General features: G+C 41.3%; 1 protein-coding gene across 1 annotated transcript in view; it reads right to left on the minus strand.

Annotated features, from left to right (window-relative positions):
* Positions 1-234: 234 nt before the first annotated feature.
* Positions 235-12,730, minus strand: part of RAB11FIP1 (RAB11 family interacting protein 1) — a 45,727-nt gene continuing 33,231 nt past the window's right edge. The window contains exons 4-6 of the mRNA XM_088453050.1: positions 10,032-11,462; positions 5,305-5,410; positions 235-3,659 (exon numbers count right to left, since the gene is read on the minus strand). Coding sequence (XP_088309176.1) covers positions 3,444-3,659; positions 5,305-5,410; positions 10,032-11,462 — 1,753 coding nt within the window. The 3' untranslated portion in view covers positions 235-3,443. The remainder of the gene's footprint in view (positions 3,660-5,304; positions 5,411-10,031; positions 11,463-12,730) is intronic.

Genomic DNA, 12,730 nt, shown 5'->3' on the forward strand with positions numbered 1-12,730 from the left:
ATGGGGAGTCTACAAGATTTGTTCATTACGGGATTACCACATTTGTGGTCTGCTGTACATCTAAGCATAGTAGGTAATACACATAATATGTACATTTTATTTACAGAGAATGGATGACTCCACCCAGTATTTGCACAGTGGAACAATCTAACATACAGTTTCACTTCCTGCAATGACTCACTCAAGTCACATGTAAAAGGTAATTTAATCTTGTGCTTACCCATCACACTAGTTTAGTACATAATTATAGAGCGATCAATATTTACATAACACATGGATACAGATTCGCCCACTTTTGCTGGTTCCCTTTCTAACAATATATACTGTAAATAAACTATGCTTTATACAGCCAATATTTAGTGCTGACCGGTCTATAATGAAAAAATGGAGCATTTGGGAACTTCAAAAGGCATGCATTTAGCCTACTGCGGGTAAGTGCCCAGAATGTCCTGGGTGTAGATAGCCTGTATCACATCCAGCGTGGGAGACCCCAGTGAAATGTAGAAACAGGTGTTTATGCAAAAGGGATGAGTGGTTCGGATCTTAGAACAAGACAAACCAGCATAATTTTACTGACTAATAATCATTCCATCACGGAATGCTAATGAGTGACCCCAGTGACATTGCTACTATACGAATATAATAATTTCTATTTCATAGAAGTTCGAATGACTTCCAAGATATTTATAGTCATGTGACTTGTGTATTAGGGTCGGCATAAATACTCTACATCCAACAAGGGGAGAGCGATTCAATTCAGAAGGAGTTCCTGTCGCTATTCAATTGTCCCCATTGCACCCTGCACTTAGTTGTGAGATGCTGGTTACCGCACCTGTTTAGTTGCAGAAAACTGCAATCTCAGACTAAATTGCCGCCTGCGATGCCGTTAGCGTCACGCTAAGCCGGAAAACCGCATCACAGCTGCCACTTAAGTCGGATTTCTGCTCGCACCTCAGGTCGAACTTAACAGCGGGGTCAATTGAAGAGCTCCAGGGACTCCTTCCCGGTGCTACTCACATTGCATTGAGTTGTAGCACAACCCAAGGAGTCATTTCTTCAGGTTTACCCCCACTCACAACTAACCTAGTATAGCGGCTTCATCTGAGAGAGGGAAAACAATGCACCAGTGGTAAATACGCTAGGACCAGTTAAAGTATAAAGCTCAATTTCTGGCGATAACCCATTTCAGACCTATCGTTTAGAGAACCACTTTGGTGTGGTAGATTCCTATTAGCACTATTGTCTGAAATGCTACCTTTTGCAATGGAGTGTAATCTTCAGACAGCCAGGTCACTGGGGTGGAGGGAGTGATTGTTTATAGGGAGCCACATCTAATTTCAATTGATCTTTTTTTTTTTTTTAGAACTGAACCTGTGAAGTGTGTCAATGTCAAGGTAATACAAACTTTCTATATTTTCCACAAAGTCTTCCTCCCTATATGAGCAGAATGTGATCATATATCCGTCTCAATAGTCACACAGGCACACTTCAACTTCTGTTCTGGACATGGATTATAACCCCTTCTAAGGCAAGCAGGACTAAAAACCATCATTTACTTCACATTGTAATAAACACACAGAACTATGGAGAATATATTAGTTTCCCAGATTAAAATAAGTTTATTCTTTTTATAAATATATAGACACTAAAAAAAATAAAAAAAAAAATAAAAATAAAAAAAATGAATGACTTCCAGTTTATACTTTATAAAGTGCTGCTAGAGTAACCAACAAGTGCTGGGTAGTATGGAAGCCACTCAAAACCAGCAATAGATCCGCATTGTTCTGTATTAAACACATCATAATATCCATCATCTAAAAGGCACAATAGTTGTTTTCCACTAGATGGGAGATTGTCTGTGGTCTCCCAGGCAACAGGATCATCTCAGTGCAAAGATGTAAAGCAGCAGCACCGGTTTAAGAAAACCCACTAAGGGATCATAAATAGATGTGTGCTGGTAGGGTCAAACTACTTTTGTCAAATAGTTTTTTAACAAACAACCAAAAGGCACTTTTATAATTACATTGCCTTGACCATAATAAAAAAGAAGACAGATTATATGATGGCCAGAACGATCAGTAGTGTTAGTGTTAGATACTGGTTACTGTGCCCAGTTAAATGAAAGTAGCGGTTAATCCTCTAAGAGTGAAGTGTACCTGTGGTACATACAGAATGTTGTTATTGGTATTAATAAACCTCCTAAACCACTTTGTTTTGGATTCTTCATGAAATATTAAGGCAGCGGTGTAATCAGACCAGCTGGTATATCAGGCACTACGGGCAGATGCAAACTAGTGAGAGATTCCACCATAAATAAAGAGACATAATTGTATTTGCTAAAATATCATTCTGATTTTATCTTTAGTGAAAGCAGCTTATTCCATGTTGGATAATGATGTAGAAATAATCAACATGTATAGAAAGGTTAAAAAAAAATAATAATTCACAAACAGCAACTAAAGAAGATTGTATAATCTAATGCAATGCAGTAGTGATTGTCTTTGCAGCATGGCTGTCTTTTCTGCTGTGTACCCGCATTTTATTTGTGCTCATGTCAATAAAAAATAATTTGTTCACTGGAAAAAATATTTAAGCTAAAATATTGATCAAGTTGTGTAGAAATATAGATCATCTTATATATTTCCTGCATTAAAGAAGGCACAGTGTATGACCTAGTTACAGCAAAAACGGATAGGTTACTATTTACAAGGCACTTAAATATACACATATAGAATACACACACATTAACTTACACATCTTAATATAGTTCTGGCTTATTATTGTCTGATGCACTCTGTTTGCCCTAGTTCTCTTGCTAGATAGAGAAAGCGCCTGTAATTTTGCACGTTTTCCAGGGGGAAATAAGGATGACATCACTATAGTCATAAAAAAATAAAAGAATGCCATAAATGTCAGGCGTGTCAGTGAGGAAAGAGACTGATGGCCCTGACAGATTAGCACAGTGTCACGCTCAAACCTCCCCCCCCCTTACCCCACCAGAGGGCCCAACGTTATCTCTATAGATCTATCTGCTTAGAGCACACGCACCTCCTCACCCAAAGCAGCTGTGTATGTCTTATTCATCCGCACAAGCCTGGGGACTATGGCAGTGTCCTAGGTGTACACCAGAGTTCGGTTTGGGGGTAAAGTTCACTAAATGTAGTCAATTTCTAACTTGCATTTAACCACAACTAACTTCCACATTTGCCAAATATTCCTGTTTTACAAAAAATTATGTAACCATCAAATGCTACACCGAGGTATGTTCATTTACCATTCCCATATCTATTAACAACATACAGGGGGATAACAATCACACATCCTTCATCTGTGCTCCTAGACTACACCCAGCTCCAGCGCACAATAAGAGACACGTCCTGCAGTCTGAGATTGTTCTCCAACTGGGTGTGTGAGCAGCTCGGTGCATGAGTCTTTAACAGAGCTTAGATCTTTCCCGCTTTAAGGAACTGTGTTCCGTTCCGCAGAATGTTGGGGGTTTCCTCCATGACCCGCACCAGTAGATTGTCGATGTACTCCTCCAGCTCCCGCACCTGGGCTTCCTTCTTGCCAATTGTCTCTCTTTGCTTCAGTACCATCTGGATAAGCTCGTCATGTGTCAGCTGGGCATATGCGGAGGCCGGGTCTGACTGTTCATATTTCTATATAAAAAAAAAATAAAAAAATTACATGCCGATTAAGCACATTTTACAGAAACAAACATGACTGGTTGCTATGGGTTAGCACGATACACCCCAAAAAGTGCTATACACAAAGAAATACAAACATTTATTATATAACCATTTAACTAAATAAGTCCTTCTGTCCATCTGCTAAATCCCTCCAGCCTCCCCGACCCGGGAAACTATCATTTTGCCACCTTAAAACAAATACAATAAAGCTGTAATATAATGCATTAAATACGGATTGCTTCTTGTTCCACCTTCACCATTTTAATTACAGGGGAAAAAAAAAAAAAGGATTATTTTCCTGGTTTAGCATCAGATCTAAAAGTAACAAGGCCCCACTTGAATTGAAGCCATCTGTTCCTCTATGAATGCCATCACAACTTCTCTGGTTTCTGCACAATAAATAAGCTCTTCCTCATCAAATCAAGTGTTTCTACATGCCATTATCATTACATCACGATGAGGGGGCGGGGCATCAGGATGAGGAAGTAGGTGACCGCCTGGAGCCTAAGGAAGCGCTGGGCGGTTCTGCAGCGGTTTCATAGGCAGCAGGAAGCAGTTTCAGATACCATGCAAGCCCTAAGTGACAGTGCATCCCCCAAGGCTGTGTGTCCTGGGCAATAGCTCAGCTCGCCCACCCATAGTTAATGCCCTGCAGGAAGGAACAAAGCACTTTTCCTCACAATACATTTATTTTGGATTGCAATAGATAAACTTCATATCAATCTGCTTTCCTATTATGACATGTGATCAACTGTAGAGGAATAAAACTAACTCCTGAAAATATATGGGGTACTTTGTATGGAACGATGGAGGTCTCAGGCTTCCAATTAACACAAGGATGAGACGGATGCGCTGTTTAGTCAGGCAGTATTATATTTATGGGAGCATTGTAACTAGCACAAAGTAATAGACTTTCCAGAAAAAGCCACTTCCTGATTTAATGAAGAGCACATTGCCTGGGCCAGTAATGTGAGGATGCCTATTATTGCATTATTGTTTCCTCCATAAAAGTTATTAAGAGCAGAAGCAAGTTAATTAATCGCCTTCTGTTTGTACCATTTGTTATTCTTTACAAGAGAAATATGAATATTAATGTAATTATCAATTAGGTGAAATGCTTCAGTTATTATTGTCTGCCAGACAGAGACAGTAGATGCAGGGATATTAAAATCATACTGACTGGAAAGAAGTCACGTTCCACGATCCAATGAAGGCAGCCCTCGGATCAGTGAATAAGACAGTTGCAGTATAGGGTAAGGTAATGCAAGGCAGTGCTGTGCCCTGATTGGCACTGGAAATAGAAGTCAATTCTGAACCTCTTCTTCCTTAAGTACACCCCAAAAGACTGTACTGTCTGGGTTTCCTTGTACAAAATATGCCCTCCACTTTGTGCCAGCGAAGCTTTAATAAGACACCTCGTGTGTGATGTGAGGTCCAGATGAATAAAATGACCTCCTCCAACCCTTTATTTCTCCCTGGTCCCACCGGCTGCAGGGGAAACTACGAACCACCCTACAAGGCAGCAGAGGACAGGTGGGGGAGACTTCCCACCAACAATGGTGCTGGGATTGTGAGATCATATACGTCAGTGATGTAGGTGCTGGCATGACCTTACCTTATTATTGATAGGGTTCTGCCCGTTCTCATGACCTTTGATTGGTTGTGGGAAGCTGGAAACAGTTTTGTTCTGAGTTGTATTCAGTGGCTTCACTGGGTTAGTTCTGCAGAGACAATAAACAGGCTGATGACCAGTGCTCATGGCATCAAATCATTGGGAAACATACGTGATATAAACCTGTCAATTACATTTCCATTGAAAACATTAGGCAAATACATCACATTAGAGAGTTCACACATGCTGTGATTTACAAAAACACAAGCAAAGAACAAAAGTTTGCATCATACAACGTTGACTTTGTGCATATTATATACCTGCCGTGTTTTGTCCCAATTATACTGAAAAGGCATTTCTTTATTTTTTTAAATGCAGCCTGTGCTTAGCACACTGTATATACGTCACTCTCAGGCATTTAACTTCCTCAAATATATGTTCTACAGAGGATTATTCTCCATATTTAAATTGAGGATATAGGAAGCTGAGAATGCTGAGAATGTCTTATGTGGTTTCCAAATCAGATTGTAAAAACACATTAGAGAGTTGATTCAATTAGCGGCAATGGCTGCAATGTGCTGTTCCGAAAAGTCACATCGCTACCAGCTACATCGCTAGTTTCTCCTCGTATATTTACGCTGCCAAACATTGTGGTGATGTTTAGGGGCACACGGTGCCTGAAATTAAATTGCCCTCTTTAGGTTAGTGTGCTTGTGGGGATAATGATCAAATCTATAAAAGACGGCAAAAATGCCCAATATAGACGATCCTTCAAATACAGGCTCCATCACTGTTATATCTGTGTGGTTTGTGTACAAATCTTCTCCATCTGGATCAATATGGATTATTCAGGAAAAGGTAGACGGCTTCCTTCTAGCATGGAAACAAAACATTGCCAATGCACTACCTGTATGATACAGCCATGATCCTGTGCTTGTGTGAGGCAGGGAAAGGGGATGCAAATCATGTCATTAGCTCATGAAGGTAAACAGAAGGGCAGACAACTGCATCCTTCAAATACAGTAAATTAAGGTCAACCAGTCAGGATCAGAACAAAAGTAGGGATACATTTAAGTAGTAAGAGTGATTTTTTATTTACAACCAGCAATTGTGCTGGTTCTTACTTCTATTTCACCGTATGGAAGTGGTTCCCAACCTTTTTTGAATCACAGCGCCCTAGAGTATCAGAATTTTTTTCATGGCACCCCTAGGCCAAAAGTTTCTTAAATGTAGAAATTTCTGCTGAATTTCTCAGTATATAGCTTGTGCTTACCTGTCATCCCAAGGGTCAGTTATGTGGTGGTGGGCAGGGTTGGGATTCTGGGTCTCATTCAGACCCGCTCGCAAGCGCAGGATGCTCGCAAGCGGGTCGATGGTACCCATATGCGCACGGCGGAGGCTGCTCCATCGTGCGCATGCGCGATACCCGGCGAGCGACGGGGAAGCCGACGCTCGGTGTCTCGCACCAAAGGGGGCGTGCTGTCGATGGTGAGTGACAGCACGCCCCCTTTGGTGGGCGTGCCGGGGGCGTGGCTGCCAGACGGAGGCGTTCCCATGGGAACGCCTACCGTCTGGGTCCGGCCCCACTGACATCACTATTGAGTGGGAGTGATTTGGGCTCTGATAGAGCCAAAATCCCTCCAGGGCTTGCGGTCACCGAGACCCTACCGCAGGGTCTTGTTGCAAGCCCGATGGTCTTGACCATCGCGACCATCATCATGGACGCTCGCATAAGCTGTGGGTGGTAACCCACAGCTATGCGAGTGTCCAAGAGGTCGCTCCAAGTTTAGGTAGGAGGGCCCAGATTCAGAGCGAGCGCTCTGGTCAGAGCGTCCGGCTCTGAATCAGGCCCTCTGTTTGTCCATGTTTTTCAGGATTGGGAGCAACCGGCTCTGGTTTTGCCTATCACATTCACCATAAATAATTTCATTTGGTCCTGATTCACCAACCCATAGCACCCCAGCTGTATTTCATAGTGGTGGAATTTATATGTTCACTGTGTTTGTTTTTCTCCGTTCAATGTTTTTGTATGGTTGTTGCTAGTTTGTGTTGTATTATAAAATAAAATACAAATTCAATAAAACTTAAGCTGGCCATACACGCTACAATTATCGGGACGATCCGCCCGATATCGGCGGATCGCCGCGATAATTGTAGCATGTGGGGGGGCGACCGAGGGTTAAATATTGCTCAGTCGGGCATGCTGGATTGTCCAGCATGCCCGTCCGATGCGATATTTAGCGGGTAAACTGTCGGCCGCATCGGGCAGTGTATGCCCAGCGCAGCCGGCAGACAGACATTTCCTGTGTTCCTTCCTACGGAAGGAACAGGGAAATGTCTCCGCCCCCGGGGGCAGAGCGCGGATGTCGGGCTATACACTGAGATTTCTCTCAGTGTATGCCGGCGACTTCTGCGGCTGGCAGGCTGCCAGATAAAATGTCTGTCGGTCTGACAGACATTTTATCTGGTAGTGTATGCCCAGCATTACTCTAATCAAAAACAAAATGTTAAATATTATGACATTCTGCAAACACTTTAAGCAGAGTACAACATCAGACTGAAGTGTTGCCTGTTGGGAAGATGGAGTTTTGTTGCTTTTAGTACCATCTGGTTACCCAGAGTCGCCTTTCCTTGCCTTACATAAAACCAAAATTGACATATGCCTTTAACATGTGTACTTACTACATGGGAGGACTAGATGAACATTTAAAAATTACTTCAGTATAAATGACCATGAAAAATGAAGGTTCAAGGATGTAAGGACAGCAGGTGAATTACAATACTGCTGTACCAGTATATAACAGAGGTCAAATTATGGGTTAACAAAAACTGGGCCTTAGGGCTCCCAACAGTGCCAGTGTTTGTAAGATAAACAGAACTTTGTTTTCTCTTTTCCAATACTCTGCTTCATAACGCAGCACACTGAGAAGAGGTACAAATTACAGGCCAAGCCTTGCTATTAGATTTGGCATTTTAAAAAGCCGAAATATACAGGATCTAATCTCAAGTGCCTTGCTAATTCCAGTAGTAACTGAACCTCTGATAGCCGTTCTTCATAGAATTATAAAAAAACAAGAAGCAGTATGTGCCAGGCATAGAGAAACCCACAGGTCTTTACAAGTCCAGGGAAAATAACCCAAATACCACTTGTAGGTTTCACCTGTTTTGACTAAAGATTGAAGTATCCTGAAAAGGGGTTTTGGCTCTGCTGCAGATTAAACCTTTATCTCTTGTGTCTATCAGGCTCTTGGTAAGTTGTTCCATTATTTGTTTGAGATCCGGTATGATTTGTCGACGTTCATATTGTCAACAATCATACTTTCAAATCCATTATGTCTACATGTACTTGGAAATAGGTGTCAACATTGTTGACTTTGACAAAACATCGACATGTTCAAACACTGTCCCTAACCCTAAGATTTGTATCAGATGTCTTTTACAGGAGTTATGTCTACATTTTAACCATATTAACATGGTGCAGGTGTTGACATGTATATTGCAACATTTTAACCATGTCGACATGGTAAGATTTGATATTCTGGTGTTGACATTAGGGAGGTCTATAGAGCCATTGTCAACATACTGACTGTATAAAGTTGTATGCCTATATCACGGGAAACATATATAAACTGCGCCTTCCATAACACATCTAACTATCATAGGCGTGCACAGAAGCCGGCACAGGGCGTGTAGTCTATGTCTTGGTGGGAGGGGGGACGTGGTGGTCCATGACCCGGCGGAGGGGGAACAGCACACCTATGCGAACTATGATAAAGTCTCAAAATTGCCATAGACCTAGAAGTGTGCTGCAGCTCACATTTATATTCTGTGCTATTTTGTAATTATCTGAAGTAGTTCAGAAAAAGTCTTACCGGTATGTTAGTTACGCTTATTATTACTGTTCTGGTCTTTTTTTATTTTTTTTTATTTTGATTGTACTCCAATAAAAAAAATTTTTTTTAAATAAAAACCCCAAACAGTATTATAGTACCAGAAAACCACATAAATCACTTAATAAACGGTCTCCAAAAATTCACCGGACATTGGGCTGTAATGCTCTCTGCAAGATTGCCCATTTTATTACCAGACATAACAAATGTAATTGTGGCACTCTTGGTACCCCCTCTGTGTAAGCTGAATATCCCTGAGAACGGAACATGTGTGTACCAGGAACCAGTGAGGCATCAGCCAGCCGCACTCTTATCTCCCCTGAGTGTAGGTCATGGTGTTGGAGAAAGTGAATGCCAGAAAGAAAAAAAAAAAAAGCACTTAAATGGAATTAAGTTTGCGTGAGTACAATTTGGATGAAAGATTGAGAAGGATAGCAATGCATAACCTATAATATTCAAAGAATTTCATATCTGCAATTTGATTTTGAATTATGTAAATGGTAGGACGGGACAAAATTACATTTTTGGAAAGCAATAATGCAGTCTGAAATGAGCTTTCAGCTGGTGGAGCGGGAATGTAATAAATATAAATTTCCCGCAAAAACTAGATGACATTTAGAAACCAGCAGCCTTGAACATGCAGTGAAGTCTAAAGTATTAGTTGTGATTGGAATCTACTATTTAGCACAGTTATTTACTGCTTAGATATGGGTCATTGTTGATTAGTGCAAATAATTGCTTTATCTGTGCAGCCAGAACTCTACAGCATAGAGAAATAAAGACAGACACACCATAAAGATAGAAGGTAGAAGGTGTGTGTGTCATTTGTTGTTTTCTCACCTCTGTCTGGAAGACACTGTTCCACCACTCTGTACTGTAGGGATTGGATGTGTCTCAGAGGGTGAAACCCATGCCCGCAGCAGCTTCTTCTTGCCAGAGCTTTCCACTTTATCAGAACCATCACTGGTTGGGAGTGTCGGGGATTCTGCTCTAGGAGGGTCGGGTTTATCAGTTGGAAGAGAACCAGAGCTGAGTGGGGAAGAGCTAGGATAGGTGTTTGGAGAGGACAGAATTTCTGGTGGTGGTTGCTGCTGGGCTGACACATTACTCTCATTTTTAATGTTACTATCAAAAATGTCAGCTTTGTCAGAGGCTTTTTCCTTGACATTGTCTGCAGAGGGAAGAGAAGACTTTTCAGATAAAACTATGCTGACCTCGTCTTTATTTGTTCCCGAGACACTATCTGTCTTTGTCGAAGAATATGAACCACTTATAGGGGATTTGTTAATTTTAACATCAAGCTGCTCATCGTCAGAGGTCCCTTCTGGATTTTCAGGAATGACTGGAAGCTCATCTAATCTGTAATTGAATTCTTCAATCAATGGACTAGCCATTTTGATGTTGGCCACAACTTGTCCGGACTGAACTTGGCCTTCAATCGGGGAAGCACCAACACCGGAAACTTTGTCCATGACATAGTCAGCTGAAGATCTCTCCTTCGGTGGAATAGACTGCACAGATGTGCCATTAGACACAGAATCCAAAATTTTGTTTGATTTTGCACTTCTGGGTGCTGGCTTGGGTGGTGCTGGCTTCATATCTTCAGGTTCTTCTTTTTTAGGTACAGACTGCACTCTTGGAGTTGGCTTTGGTATGTCTTTTACATGAACATGGGGTTCTTCCTTTATGTTAGTTGATACAGTATGACCTTTGTGGTCAATGTGTGGGGCAAACAGCTCACCACCACTCCCTGCATTAAAGTTATTCTCTCGGAAAGATGGCGGTTCCTCAGAGATGGATGAGGTATCATGGAGCGTAGGCAATATTCCCCTCACTAAATCTGCATCTACTACATTCTCATCATTTTTGTTTGTGGACTTGCCTTTGAGCTGGTCAAGCAGGGACTTCATGTAAGTCTTTTTTCCTTTGTTTTTTTCAGTATAAGGGGCAACAATGTTGACCTCTTTCGGTTCAGGGGGCTTGTTTAAAGCTGCATCTGGTTTCCAAAACAAAGGAAGAGAAGGCTTTTTGTAATCAGTAGTGGATTCTGTCGCCCCCTCACTTAGTGTGGGGCTTTCTGGAAGTGAGGAGTCCTTACCAAGTGAGTGGGAGAAATAACTGGTAGGAGATGTGTTACTGGATTCGTGCAAATCAGTCTTAGGAATAGTAGCATCCTGCCCACCAGAGAGAGAAGCAGCAAGAGAAGAAGAGTTAGACAGAGATGAAGAAGGAAGCCTGGCTTTGGTTTCAGCCTCTGAAGACACGTCCAGTCTGTAAAAAGGACAGAATAAAAAAAAGCCTGCAGGTCAGTTGACTCGCAGATACAATACATTTCTATATAACATGAAAAACACATTTAAACAAAAAAAAATAATAATTTTTTTTACAAGTGATGCAAAGCTCAAAGAGAAGTCCTGATCGCCTATATTCACTATACTCCTGGTTGCTTTCTTATCGAGTTCCTGCCCACTGGTACTATGAGCTGACAGTATAAGGGTTTTCTTTCTAGCAGACATTGGCTCTCTGGATGTATTACTTGCAAAACACCAACCATAATAGCTTTAAACTAATATAGGTGAGCAAACACTATATAAACCAGAAAGTAATTCTCACTGTTGACAAGAAGATAGGAACCCAATAGTAATGGTCATCATGAGGTTAGCTTTGATCAGGAAAATGCTGCTTTTTAGAACTAATATTTTCAATTATTTTGTGGGTAATAACCAGGTACGGGAGGTCTTGTCACAGCAGTACAGTCAAACTTTACAGGACTGAGAACAGCTGAAATAATTGCCTTTTATTTTATGATGTCTAATATCCTAACATTCTGCAATGCAGTCAAATAGGAAGGGGGATGCAATTGTTTTTTGGGGCGCGCACTAATAGGCACGTGGTGGAGAATTCATTTGTGCGCGAGAGCCTCCAGCGTTGACATTAATGCTAGCAGCATCATGAGGTGGCAAGTAGAAATGTGCGAAAAGTCTGTTTTGGGCTCCCACACAGCCGTGTTGTCGACCTCACCAGGACTTAAGACGGGTTTAGCTACTTTATACAGTTAAACCCAGTGCTTTTGGGTGCAAAAATTAATTGGTGTCCAACTCAATTGAATTGTTCCATCAGGCGCCCATTAATTATCGCCTCCAAAAAAACAATTGACTCACCCCCTTAGACTCTTATTTAAGAATATTCTTCAGTCAGCTTTATGTCTATAAAATACAGGAATAGAAGACTTCAGAACTATAAGTAACAAAGCTAAGAGGACATATAAGACTTTCAGAGCCGAGATAGAAACCTATTTAGGACAATCTTTTGAATTAAGAGAACAGGAACTAAAGTAGGAACACTGAAGATTCAGTAGTCTCCTAATAAGGAAAGATAAATTAAACTTTCAAGTTATCACAGTTTCAATTGTTCAATAAACAAGGATATTGGATTTTCCCATTTCAGCTAAAGGCCACACAGACTCATTGTACTGGTGAATCTCATTTTCACTGCTGTCCAAGATCAACATGGAAAACCACATGCTACATCCATGTGCT

Source organism: Taudactylus pleione, unplaced genomic scaffold (assembly GCF_031769625.1).
Source record: "Taudactylus pleione unplaced genomic scaffold, aTauple2 ptg000567l, whole genome shotgun sequence".
NCBI classification, from domain to species: Eukaryota; Metazoa; Chordata; class Amphibia; order Anura; family Myobatrachidae; genus Taudactylus; species Taudactylus pleione.